Source organism: Anabas testudineus, chromosome 13 (genome assembly GCF_900324465.2).
Source record: "Anabas testudineus chromosome 13, fAnaTes1.2, whole genome shotgun sequence".
In the NCBI taxonomy this organism is placed as follows: domain Eukaryota; kingdom Metazoa; phylum Chordata; class Actinopteri; order Anabantiformes; family Anabantidae; genus Anabas; species Anabas testudineus.
Genome location: NC_046622.1, coordinates 24,570,607 through 24,584,592, shown reverse-complemented (window position 1 = coordinate 24,584,592; position 13,986 = coordinate 24,570,607). Strand labels below are relative to the sequence as shown.

General features: G+C 41.0%; 1 protein-coding gene across 1 annotated transcript; it reads left to right on the top strand.

The window, feature by feature from the left end:
- The first annotated feature begins 433 nt into the window (after positions 1 to 433).
- On the top strand, positions 434 to 13,782 carry appbp2 (amyloid beta precursor protein (cytoplasmic tail) binding protein 2). Its single transcript, XM_026372858.2, has 13 exons — positions 434 to 824; positions 2,930 to 3,018; positions 3,627 to 3,778; positions 4,631 to 4,754; positions 5,254 to 5,422; positions 5,513 to 5,602; positions 5,741 to 5,808; positions 5,892 to 5,997; positions 6,549 to 6,673; positions 7,172 to 7,257; positions 7,756 to 7,946; positions 8,859 to 9,024; positions 10,446 to 13,782. The coding sequence occupies exons 1-13, from the start codon at positions 687 to 689 to the stop codon at positions 10,706 to 10,708; spliced, it is 1,767 nt and encodes a 588-aa protein (XP_026228643.1). The 5' UTR covers positions 434 to 686; the 3' UTR covers positions 10,709 to 13,782.
- The last annotated feature ends 204 nt before the right edge of the window (positions 13,783 to 13,986 follow it).

Here is a 13,986-nt window from a genome sequence, read left to right as displayed (position 1 = left end):
GAATGCGAAACTTTAGTCCAGATTCTGACATGTGATTTAATCCATATTTACTTCTTTTAATCCTGGACAACAAATATCCACATCAACAGCGACAGATGATTCTATTTCGTAAAGTTACTACAGCTTAAACAATAAATGTATCCTAAAAAAGCAAAAAGTACAATATGTCCCTCTAAAGTGTAATAAAGGTAACATGGGAACAGGCCCGAAAAGTTACTTAGAAGTACCTCAAAAGTGTAACTACGGTACTATTAGATGTTGCTAGTTGCTTATCACCTCTGAAGGTGTTGTTTATCACCTCTGAAGGTGTTGTTTATATGCGATCACTCATTAGAAGCTGGTCGCCCTCAGTCGCACCGGGACTTCTCCCTTTCAGTAGAAAAGCCTTCAGCAGCGACTGCACTATGACGTCACTGCGTCACCGTCAGTGAATGTCTGCGCCGGGACGGGGGCACGGAACTGCTGCGGGGTCGACGAATAATCGGAGGGGAAGGAGAGAGATGGACAGCAAACCGAGGTTTTAGGATTGTAGCGGTAAAAGAGCGACAGTACGAATATTTGGAGCCGTTCTACAAACCGAGTGTTTATATGAGGACTCGCGGACGCGGCGCAATAAGGTAGCGAATGTAGGCAGGGCTGGGGAGGGCTGTAGCTGCTGGGGTTTTTTTTTGGAGAGGGAAAACAACATGGCTGCGGTGGAGCTCGAATGGATCCCAGAAACACTGTACAACACCGCTATCTCCGCTGTGGTGGACAACTACAGTCGATCAAGAAGGGACATACGCTCTCTCCCCGAAAATATACAGTTCGATGTCTATTATAAGGTAAGCCTTTCCCAGTCAAGTGATTCAGGTGTATCTGACAGCCACCATACTGTATGGGTTTATGGAGTCAGCTGCTAACGTTGCTGCTAACGTTAACATTACTGCTAATGTTATCTGTGAACGCCAGCGAACCTAACGTTCAATATCGTCAACGTCGCATATTAAATGGTTGAAGACCAATAACAGCTCACTGGGGGTCTAGATAACAGTTTCACATCCTTTCTTGAAAACAGCTAACTAGCTAGTATATGTAGGTATCTGTATATTACAAATTTAAACGGTACTGATGTTGTAACGTTAGCGAACGTTTGCCAGTCACATCAGTGACCGTGTGAATGAATTGTGTCGGTGCTGTTTTTGTGGGTTTTTCGTTGTTAAAGGTTTGTTTTGCCCCCACGTTACATGAAGTAGACATTCTTGTAAAACATATGAGTTTCGTTGAGTAGTCAGCAGCCAAATTTACATCAGACACAAAATAACGTGGTTTTCATTTGTAGCATGTTGCCTAAGAAAACCTAACCCTAATTTATATGTTGGTGCTTTGACAGATTTGCAGAGGGTATGGTATTGGTGATGAGCAAGTGACATTTCATTGGATTGAACATTGGACGTCATGCTGACATCTAGTCCTGGAAATTCTATCTCCTAACTCCTCAAAGTATATTAAAAATACATATAAATAGTACTGATTAGGCTGCAGTGTTAAACTATGATCAGATACACTGCATTTTAACACAGCCCATTGCATTAAAGCGATACAGAGGGCTTAGTGGCAGGAGTTGGTGGATATGTGTTGTTTTATGTTCCAGTGACACAATGAAATATGACTGGAGAAGCCCAGTTGGAGGCACATGTGCTTAAAAAGCTAGATTAGATGCCAAAGCACACTGTAGTGATTTGTAAGTCTCAGGCAGGATGTTACAACTCAGGAAAGACGGTCTCTGATGATCATGAGGCAAACAGTCAATATATGATGTTCATGTTTCAAAGAAACGAGTAATGCACGGTTCCATGCACATTATTGGACAACGTGTGGTGTTTTGGCGTCGTGTTGTGTTGTAGAAAAAGTTGAACCACATCCAACTCTTATCTCCATAATGCCACATTATTTTGGCAGAGCCACACACAAATCAAACACTCTTCCACTGAAATGAATGGGATGGGCACTGTTTGGAACACTTTGCATTCATACATCTTGTCAATACACAAGGCGTTTCAGCTACACAGAACAGATGTTCTCCTACTGGAATCAGCCCTTCTAGTTACACAGCCCATGTGTTGGCATTTGTTAATTCAGTTATCCATTCATAACTGTGGCTCAATGTGTATTTTCAGGCTTCAGATCTATTTTCTTGTGGTTTAGCCATGCTAACCGCAGTGATTGTGTATGGAGCATTTCCAAAGTGTGGTTGACATACACACTCTACATAAACTGCAGCTAAACATTTCCAACATGGACACACACAAAAGCACTGGAGCTGCTGCTGCTGGTAACATGCTGCTTATTTCAGCTTTTACTTGTTGTCTTTTTGAACCCACTGCACAAATGTGCAATGTACAGCAAATATCTTTAAAATTCTAATTTGGCTTATTAATATTTTCCCATCATTTAATATTAGTTGCATGTGAACAAGTATCACTGGACATTACAAACACTTTCTTGTCAGTTTAAAGCTGTGCTACACAAGTAAGAGCATGTCACTTGTCAACAATTTAGCTGTGGAATCTTTCACAGAATCTCATAGTTCTGTGACATTAAAAGAGGCATAACCCAATATTTGCATGTGGCAGATAAGAGAGACTGGTAGAGTTCCACATAGACACGACCATGGCGAGCTATTGAATAAAACAACTTCCAGGTCAGCGCATTTTGATGACAGACAAGACATCAGCAAATTTTTTTGTGCGACACCCTAAACAGCAGACAGCATTTTGGAACGCATCATTTACGACACACTCACAATAGAAACTCTAATGAAAAACAGAACATAAAGCCTCTAACTGCAGTTCCAGATGAAATTCTCTTTACCCCACCTGCACATTGTCAACCAGATCATTTATTATCTCCAGTATAAACTTATTGCCAGTGTCTCTGTGTGTCTCAGCTTTACCAGCAAGGACGGCTCTGCCAGCTTGGAGGAGAGTTCTGTGAGCTGGAGGTGTTTGCTAAAGTACTGCGGGCTTCAGACAAAAGGTAAAAACGTAACAAAACTAAACTGTGTCAAACCATCAACACCGACTCATCATTTGGTCAAAATTGTTACTAAGCAATTTATGCTATATGTGCTGAAAACTGTATTAATTAAATAGTGTATGAGGATATTGTTTAGCTTTACCAGTGTTTACCACAATACATCTAATCAAGAAACCCTGGTACTAGTGATATATGCACACATACACAGGCTTTCTTCACTCCTGTGACTGATATGTATAGTTGCTTTGTACTCCCCATCCTACTGCTGAGAACATTTCACTAGCAGTATTATGAATAGCTTGGTAAATGTCCACATACCCATTAAGTTAAGATACATTATTGATGTTCTTTTTGTGTGCTGTCTGCACTTGCATTGGCAGGTTTAAAGCAACTGCATACGGCACACAGAATGAAGTCTATCATTGTAGGTAGCATGGCAACGTTATCAGCGCTGTATTTCACTAATTGACCAGATATTCTGTCAGACAAGAGTTGAGACAGATGTTGTGACAGATGTCTTTTTATAAAGGCCAAAATGTAAATAAAACGATGTACTAATCAATGATCAATACCTTAGTTGTGCTCATTCTTTGTTCTCCTCACTGCAGACACCTCCTCCACCACTGTTTCCAGGCTCTAATGGACCATGGAGTCAAAGTCGCGTCAGTTCTGGCAAACTCCTTCAGCCGCCGCTGCTCCTACATCGCAGAGTCCGATGCCCATGTCAAAGAGAAAGCAATCCAGTTTGGCTTTGTGTTGGGTAAATGTTAGGGGAGAGGAGGGGACACACAGTTAGAGACTAGAATGTGTATCTCACACACTAGCTTGTTAGAATGTGAGATACGAATACAGAGAAACAATGAGTGAATAAGTGGAGGTTGTTCATTCCTCCCCCAGAGTTTTGTCATAAGATTAGCAGAGACGTAAAAAACATGTCAGTAATCAAAGATAGGAAAACGTCTATAATGATTTAAATAATATAAAATGATCAGGAATTTAAAGCACCAGGCCCGAGCTAGATAATTAAATAGAAATGGAACTACATTTATGACTGTAATGGGTGTACTATTGGGTATGTATGAAGTGGTGTAGTAGAAGAATAATATTGTCATTGACATCAAATAGTAACTGATGTTAAATTGTGATGAGCCCACATGGACGGTGATGTTACCTAACTGCATTACATGTCAAACAGAGTCTCTTATGACATGTAATGCAGTTAGGTAACATCCATTATCTGTCCATTATCTGTGTGGCAATGATCAATTGCTCAGCTTCCTATCTACACCCACTTTTTGTTTATATTTCTTTGCACTGGGCTTATCTAAACAAGTTATTCCAGGCTAGTCCCTATTATTCTGTTTTCAGAGCCACTGTTTGAAGGAAAAGTTAAAGGCCAGGGGTACTACCTTTTATTGCTATATCTAAATTAAACATATGATGTTACTTTCTCTACTTTTACTTTAACCTATCTATCCCTGTTAAGCAATTTAAGATGTGTTGATCCCCTACATAGTGGGGCCAGTGGCCACCAGTTACTACAAGTGATGTGGGACCATGTGTGCTCAAAATCTGGATACAGCTAGAGTGACCTGATACCTCTTGGTTGTAGGTGGATTCTTGTCTGATGCGGGCTGGTATGGAGATGCAGAGAAAGTGTTTCTGTCATGCTTACAGCTGTGCACCCTCCATAGTGAAGTCCTCCACTGCTTCCGGGCTGTGGAATGCTGTGTCAGGTCAGTCACATAAAAAATGTAAGTGATTATATTGACCAAGAACTTATGAGCGTACAGTATGCAAGTTGGTACACTTGTAGCAACAGTTAAAGTTTTTATAAATCACTGATTTAGCTTTGACCAAAAATGTCATGAGTTACAATAGCAGTTGCTTCCAAAATGTTAAAACTGTATCAAAGAGTGCACATGACCAGCTTCCTTTTGCCACTCAGCAGATTATAATTATTCTATTCCACTACTATGCTACAACAAGCTGCATCATACTATCATAACGTAAGGAAGAAAATAGATTAATGAAAGAAAAGTGTACGAGTTACACAAAATGTTAGCAGCAGTCCCCTATAGAGTCAGTGCTCCAACCCTTTAAATGTCACTATAATGTTGATCATAGTAATCCAAATCAATAAATATCATAGTGTACTGTACATTTAAATGACAAGTAACAACTCAAAAGTCACACAAGAGATTGTTACTTAAGTTTGTAGGTCATTTTTTGCAGGCTGCTTCATGTCCGTAACGGCAACTGTAAATACCACCTGGGGGAGGAGACCTTCAAGCTTGCTCAGTCTTACATGGACAAACTAGCCAAACATGGCCACCAGGCCAACAAGGCAGCGCTGTATGGCGAACTTTGTGCCTTGCTCTTTGCTAAAAGCCACTACGATGAGGTATGTATAATAGTGTTTATTTTGATAATAAGTGAGCTTTACAGTATCATGATGGTGGTTTTTATGTGTGTTTTTTTCTTTGTCTCACAGGCTTACAGGTGGTGTATAGAGGCTATGAAGGAAATTACTACAGGACTGCCTGTAAAAGTAGTAGTTGATGTTCTTCGGCAAGCCTCAAAGGTATCATTCATACCGTTGAGATTATGGTGTTTGTACCGAATGTCTATGCCATTGCAGATCAGCACTTTGTTATATGTAGTAAGGAAATCCTTTAAGTGGGACATGATGGAGTGAACATTGAGTTTCTTTCTGCTGCAGGCTTGTGTGGTGAAGAGAGAGTTTAGAAAAGCAGAGCAGCTGATCAAACATGCAGTCTTTCTTGCAAGGTAACCTGCTGTGTCTCATAACGCTCAGCATTATTCTTGTTACTTTGTTTATCATGGATCCTGATTGTTTTGTGTTCTTACAGAGAACATTTTGGACTCAAGCATCCGAAGTACTCAGACACGCTACTAGATTATGGGTTTTACTTATTAAATGTAGACAACATATGCCAGTCAGTGGCTATTTACCAGGTAAGTAGTATATATCTATACATAATGACTTGCATACAGTATCTTCTGAAATCAGTTCACTCTCTGTTGAGCATAATGACAGTGAAAGTGGAGACTTTTGTTAATAATAAAGTCTTTCCATCTCTGCTGAAGACTTCTGAAGTAGTATGAGAGGGGCTGCTGGGTTCCTGGTCACTTGCCTAAACAAAGTCCTTCTTGTCAAACTACTACTTTTGGCCAGACAGCCAACTCAAGAAAGAGTCCTGGTGACTCCAACTTACTCTGTCTCTCAATTCTTGGGGCCACTGTACTTCACTAAACACAAAAAATTTGAAGCCACCGGGGAGCCTGAATGCTTCCATGATTAAGAAATTGCAATTTTTGATTCATGATACATTTGTAAACATTTCTAAACACTTCCACTTTGTCATTATGGGGTATTAGATGTACATTCATAATCAGTTGTATCCATTGTAGCCCAAAAAAATGTGCACTAAGCGGATTCTGAATGCTTTTTGGAATTGTCACATTTTTAATTAGATGTTCCATCTTCCTGTGTTTCTTAATCTCAGACAGCACTGGACATCCGACAGTCTGTGTTTGGAGGGAAGAACATCCACGTAGCCACAGCCCACGAAGACCTGGCCTACTCCTCATACGTGCATCAGTACAGCTCTGGGAAATTTGACAATGCTCTGTGAGTACAATGAATTTTACAAACTGAGCGCTATTCCTAGACCAGACGTTAAGTACATTAGACATGATGAAGCACAAGACTATGACTCATAGTATGATGGCCTGGTCTGTTCAGTTCCACTCACTTTACTGGTATGTTTTGGTGCTGTATGTTTTGAGTATGTGCCAATTCATATATTAAAAAAAATGCATTGATCATTTTAGACAGTGATAGATGTGAAGTTGGCCAAGAGCCAAGTGAAAGATGTTTATGTATGTTTATTATTATTAATATTTTAGTGATATAAATTTCTGTGTACAAAGGGCCTTATTCAAAATTGTGTAATATGCCAATCTCTGTTACCCTGATTCACTGTTGAAATGTATGAGCTTAAAAACAACTTTTTTTCAAGGGAAACACTTGACTTTCTTGGAAGTGTTTATCCTGAGTAGAATACAGTTTATTGCCAAGTCTGAGTGGCATGTCATGTTTGGGTCAGCTGCTGTGTTTATCCATCAGATTCCATGCAGAACGTGCCATAGACATCATAACTCACATTCTGCCTGAGGATCATCTGCTGCTGGCCTCTTCCAAAAGAGTCAAAGGTAAGAAATGTTTCTTGGAGTTAGGCTGCTGCCTGGATTGAGGAGGACACGGTGGGGAAATTAAGTCAGCTCTTAAGACACAGAAAAGGGGATGTCTTCAAGGAAAGTTCCATGATTCTTGTGCCTGATTAGCATATATTTAGGAGCTATACATCAAGCAAACAGGATGCAGTGTCTCCAAGGTGGTGAGATAAAAACAAATTCGCACAAGTGACACAGCTGGAGTCTATTACCTAACAGAGAGGACTTCCCCTCTGCCACACTGTACTGTAAATGAATGAGTAGTACTAGTTTTAATTAAAATTTCAGTTTTTGACATCATAGGAGGTTATTGTGTTATTATCAACTTCAGTTTTTCTAACTGGACAAGGAATGGAATAGCTTAGTTTCCCTACCTGCAGTGAGCTGTGTGCACAGGTCATCATTGCTGACCCGGGAACAAAAAAAAAAAATAAAAACCTGACGATTTTGACCTAAATCTTCTGCTTTATTTGACAGCCTTGATCCTAGAGGAAATTGCCATTGATTGCCACAATAAAGAGACAGAAGAACGTCTTCTGCAGGAAGCTCATGATTTGCACCTGTCCTCACTTCAGCTGGCCAAGAAGGCGTTCGGAGAGTTCAACGTCCAGACAGCCAAACACTATGGAAACCTGGGGCGACTCTATCAGTCCATGAGGAAGTTTAAGGTGTGTGTGTGTGTGTGTATGTGTTTGTTGGCGATTTATAAGGATGGTTTGCAACACTAGTTTATATCTGTTAAATTAGTGGTTTTCAAGGCACAACAAAGTGCAAAATAAAATAACCTCTGAAACATGTCACCACTCTTTAAACAGTGATTTTTATCTACTAATGCCAAACATTGGCCATTATGTTACTCAAAAGTTTTTGAATTTATCCTAATGGAACTGAATGTGTTTGTGATGGAGGAGAGAAAGATCTTGTTAATCACTCTTTACAGACCAAGCAAAGAACAGCTGCACTGAGAGTGAAAAATGCTTTGCATATACTGTAAATGGTCAATGGAGGATGCACTGAGCTGAAAATAATGACATTCTATACAATTTCACTGTACAATCCCTGTTTGCATTTGAAAAGCCCTCAAGTTATGAGTATATGAGTTAGTATGAGACAGGAGGTGGAAGCCGTCAGGGGAGTGGAGTTGTGGTTAATTCCTGCTGCAGCAATTTGACTTTATTAAACTGGTACAGTGCAGAGGGACAAGAAATAGGTAAAGAAACAAGAAAGAAACAAGCCCGAAAATCCTTGACCTACCAGTATTTACTTCTTCTCCCTACATCATTTGTTGAGAAGTGCTGAAATGCTGGAGCCAGATTTCTCAGAATCACAGTAAAGCACAAGCACGGTCCTTTTACCCAGTTACAACACGGACATTCTTCCAGCCTCAAATCATATTACCGTGGTTAAATATATCCAGTGGTTGTAGAAAAGGAATGATTGTGTTGACAGTTGGAAAGGAGCAGATTGATTTTCTGCTTTCTGCTTTGTATTATGTTTTTGCCTGGATGTGACCAATACACTATCTCTGACTTTGTATGTTGTGTGTTTATGTCTAATTGAATGGGTGACTCTATAACCAGGAGGCAGAGGAGATGCACATCAAAGCCATCCAGATCAAGGAGCAGCTTCTTGGCCATGAGGACTACGAGGTGGCTCTGTCTGTGGGGCACCTGGCCTCCCTCTACAACTATGACATGAACCAGTATGAAGACGCAGAGAGGCTCTATCTGCGCTCCATCGCTATCGGTAAGTGAAAGGGACAGATGAATCACTTTGTTGTTGCATGGTCACAAAGAAACATAATTGGAAATGTAGTAATGTCGTTCATGGCAGAATCCTGAACATAAGAAAGTGTTTTCTAATGAGTGCTCACAATCCAATCTAGGTTTGGATCCAATTATATACAGTGAACCAACTTCAGAGCAGGTTAGCCATTCAGCGTAGGTTTCCATGCTGTTTTGTATCGGTTAGTTCTCTTGATAGCAGAAAGCCTGGGTTATAATTTAACTGGCTAGCCCTCCAGTCTCACTGTCACCCCCTTAACTCCAAGCCAGTTCTGGGGCTGGTTTGGAGCCAGTATTTCATTTTCAAACCAGTTATTTCAATTTAGATAGCCAAAGAACTGGTTCTCTGTAACAAAAGAGGTTCCAGATTGACACCAAGTATGTTCTTGTCTAGAATTGAGAATTACTTGTGTCATAGGCTGGGAGCAGGACTGTCGTGGCCAACAAAAGTCCAAGATCAATTAAGGATTTGTAAATAATGAATATAAAGATGAATAATATTAACACCCTCCTACTTTAAGTGTTCAATTTTCAATTCAATTAAATGTTATTTGTACAGCGCCAAATCACAACAGATGTCATCTCAAGGCACTTTACAGTGTTTAAGGTTTGACCTTACAGAGTACAATTGTATAAAGAATTATATAGAAAACCCAACAATCCTGCTTGAGCAAGCTTTAGGCAACAGTGAAGAGGAAAGTCCCTTTAGAGGAAGAAACCTCCAGCAGAACCAGGCTCATAGTGGGGTGAGTGGAAAGAGGAGAGAAAAGAACAGCAGGCAACAAAAAACAACAATAAGCAGAAAAACACTGGGCAGGTGAACTGGATTCTGGAGATCACAGCTCCAGGCCGAGGATACCTGCAGAAAAGTACAGAGAGAGAAAAGTACAGAGAGGAAGAACGTGTTAACAAGAATAAAAACCTATTGAATGTAATTGCAATCTATAGTGATCACAACAAGCAGCAGAAATAAGTTGGACCAGTTGTATTTTAGCATTTGTGTGGCTGTCAAGCCTATGGAAACCCAAACTGTTTCTTAGAAGTTCTGCAGTTTGAACCAACTCTGAACCAGAACTAGCACCTAGTTCATGTTGGTTATGAGTCACACAGACCTGTGATCGGTCCTCTTTCTCATGGATTCCAGAAAACTGCTGTTTTTGTCATTTGATCTCAAAAACTGAATTCAGTTCTGAGCCAAAGCTGGCAGCTGAGTAAGATAATTGTTGTTTCTCTCTCTTGTTGACACTAGCCTGTAAAGCTTAATGTCTGTCCACAGTTAATTAGCCCCTGGTGAGTGTTCAGACATTAGTGGACTGATTATATTTTAATTAACAGGGAAAAAAAATGCAGATGCTGTAATTGCCATTTGCCTTGTCCTTACAGGTAAGAAGCTGTTTGGGGAGGGTTACAGTGGACTGGAGTACGACTACCGAGGCCTCATCAAACTCTATAACTCTGTGGGGAACTATGAGAAGGTGTTTGAATACCACAACGTGCTGTCCAACTGGAACCGGCTGAGGGACCGGCAGTTTGCCGTGGCGGATGCCCTGGAGGATGTCAACACCACTCCCCAGCAGACCCAGGAGGTTGTCCAAGCTTTCCTATTGGCTCAGAGCCTCGGCCCAACACGCCCCTGTCTGGGCTGATTTGTTTTTTGTTTTTTAATACGAGGGAAGAGAGGAACCAAGGACACATGGGCTTTAGCCTGGTGAGGACATGAATGAAACCCAAATGTGATGCTTCAGTTGCACACAGTTTATTAGTCATACACACACAGACATTTCAAACAACACTGGTGAGTTAGTTGACTTTCTGGTCAACTGCAGCAGCCAGCACACACAGTCACACACGCTTAGTTGTGGAATTAAAAAAATGTAGAGAAAACACAGTTTTGAAACCTTATTGCCCACCCCTCCCCACCACACACACACACACACACATAGAAACACACCAAGATGCAACTCCAGACTTGAAGCAGCTTTACCCCACAAAGAAGACTGTTGCAAGAGAACACACGACTGAGGGGGAGCAAACAAAAAACAAACATCCTGTAAGGATGGTGACAGATGACTTCTCGTCTCACTTGCCTTCTTTCTTTTCAATTTGGAATCAGAGGATGTTGTGGCTTTTGTATTTTAACCAGTGTAGCTCTGAGACTCGACACGGATTGAACCAAGTCCTTCAGGGCTGCTTACTTGACAGTGTCTGGACCCCATGTGCATCTGTGAGAAACATGTTTCAATACACGCTCATCAGCATCATCACTCTTGGATAAGAGGCGGAAAAGGTTGAATATTTTTGACACTTGTACAGTAAAGTAACACAGCAGATTGTACATTTAAGTTTGAGTTGATGGCTTCTTGGTTATTTTCTTTGCAAGTAAACAGAAGTGGACTCTATTAAACTCCTCTTTGGAAGCGTATTGGTGGAGAGAGATTACAAACAGTGGAATGTGTTGAACTAATGGGTAAACTGTTACACACAGTTTATGGGCCCCCTACCCCCATCTCAGCCTAATACTGACACATCATATTAATAAAAATGCCAATAATTTATATGCATACGTGTATGTTAATGTAGCCATTTGTTTCTGCTTCTCCTAAGTCGGCAGTGACTTGTCCTTTACAACAGGGGACATGGATAGAGAAGAGGGAGATGCTACATGTACAGATGCTTGTAGGCCTCCTTTTATGTGTTCCATTTAAAGGGTGTGTGTCTGTGTGTGTGTGTGTGTGTGTTACAGTCTCAGTATACACAGATAGGACCCTGGGTGCCCAAGTGCCCCACTGTTGATTACCAGCCTTACACCAGCCTGCTGTTATCTGTATATAGACTGACCCATACTTCTAAGTGCTATACCCTTAAGGGCACTACAATGGGGACCAAAATTGTGCATGTGTGTGAGTGTGCATGTATTGCCCGCCTGTTTGTCTGTACACTTAGCCTCCTATCTTCTCTGCCCTGTCACATGATCCCTTTCACGCAACGTTTTTTTTGTTGTTGTTGTTTTGTTAATTCTCTCGCAAAAATGTCATCAGTTATTTTACTGCACGTGAAGAACCATCACTCTGCACCAAGATGTGAAATAATCCAGCCCCAAAATTGATGACATGTCTTGACATCGTAATGCAGTGAAACAGCTGTAAAGCCAGGTCACTGCTGCTGATCAACATCACGTCACTCGTACATTACATACAGTCGATTACAAAACAAAACATTTGGCTGTAGTGCAGTGGTTTCCACCATGGGGCGCCTAGGACTGTAGCACGTTGTAAAGCTGATGTAATAATGTTAAATGTTAAATTCTTTTTACACAAGCATGTGACAAACAAGATCTATTGATCTAGTGTGCAGACCCGCAGCAGGCATTTTACAGCATCTGTGCACTCTGCTGGACAAAGTATGTAATAGCAAGACTGTCAAATCGATTCTTAATATTTTCTCTAATGCACATCTGCAATAATCAGTGTTTGCTTTCCAGCCCCCCACAGAGAGCATGTGATTCCATGTAGTTTTATTTGAGTTTGCATTTTTAAGGCCTGAAAAGGTAAAAACATCAAGATTTTCTAGAGAGAAACAGGATTTTTTTGTCTCAACCCACAGGTTGGGAACCAGTTGTTGCTCCACTGACCATACAGGTCACACTGAGGCAAACACGACAGTGGTCACTAGAAAGAGAAGAGTGAGAGAGAGAGAGTTTGCTGTGAAATGTTACTGATGGGAAATGAGACCATAGTCCAACTTGAAAACTGACTTGGGCATCATTATGTCCATTACGGGAAATGGGATGCCTTCAGTGACTACCAAACTGTGTGTGTGTGTGTGTGTGTGTGTGTGTGTGAGAGATTTTTTTTTTCAATGAATGAAGAAAACGAGCTTTGCCTTGTTGCTGTTGCTTCAGCGCTGTCTAACGTCTCCCTCTCTAGCAGTGATGCCAGTGGTTCCAGCTGAGGAGGTCCAGCCTTATTAGACCCCTTAAAAGGACGCTCAGCTACACTCTTGGTGCTTTGTTTTCAACAGGTGTACCCCACCCACTCCACTCCACCCACATTCCCTGCCTGTCAACACAAAAACAACAACGCTTGACTGGGATAGATGCGTAAATGAATGTTAAATACAGTTGGCTTTTCTAAGCAAGTAAGATTAGAACTGTTTGCAGAGACGTGGTCAGTGCGTACGTCCTTGTTCTGAAGTTTAAATGGAAGAAACTAACCTCACGTTGTCCCACACTGTCAGAGAGCAGTGTTTTATCCATCTACTGTTTTAGAGCCATTGATGTGAGATTTCTGCAGTTAATCTTTCTCTGCACCACCTAAAAGTTCTATAAAGATGTTTTCTGTTCAGACATAAGAAAAGAATGAACTGAAATTTTATTCAACTATTTTTCCTTTAACGATGACTCTGAGGAAGCAGCTGAGCAGCTGAATGACAGAATGTATAAACCAGGCTTTGGCTTGACGATACCCTCTCAGTGGGGTTTCTGGGGTGTACTCATAAGTCAAGAGGACTGCCATATTTGCCATGCTGGGTGGGGGTGAGAAAGATGGACAAATGCTCAGTAAAGCTGCGATCTCTCTGCAGCAGCCCCGTTTCTCTCTTCGAGCTCACGTGAGATGATTGACATCAGATGTGATGAGCGGATGTTTTCACTGTTGTCTTGTTACTGCTTCACTGTTGGCTGCAAAAACATTAAAATGTATATCATTGATCACAAACAACAGCACATGTTTCTCTCTCCTTTTATTCCACAGTTTTCTTCTTGTGAATCGTCCAAATGCTTCATATCCGCCCTGTATAAGAAGTCATAAAACTACATTATGGCATTCACAGTATATCCTATAGGTCCAAACCCTAGAGACCGTAATTCAAGATTCAACTTGATCAGTCTCTCTCTGGCTGAATGCCTCCCCCTGTATAGAGAGAG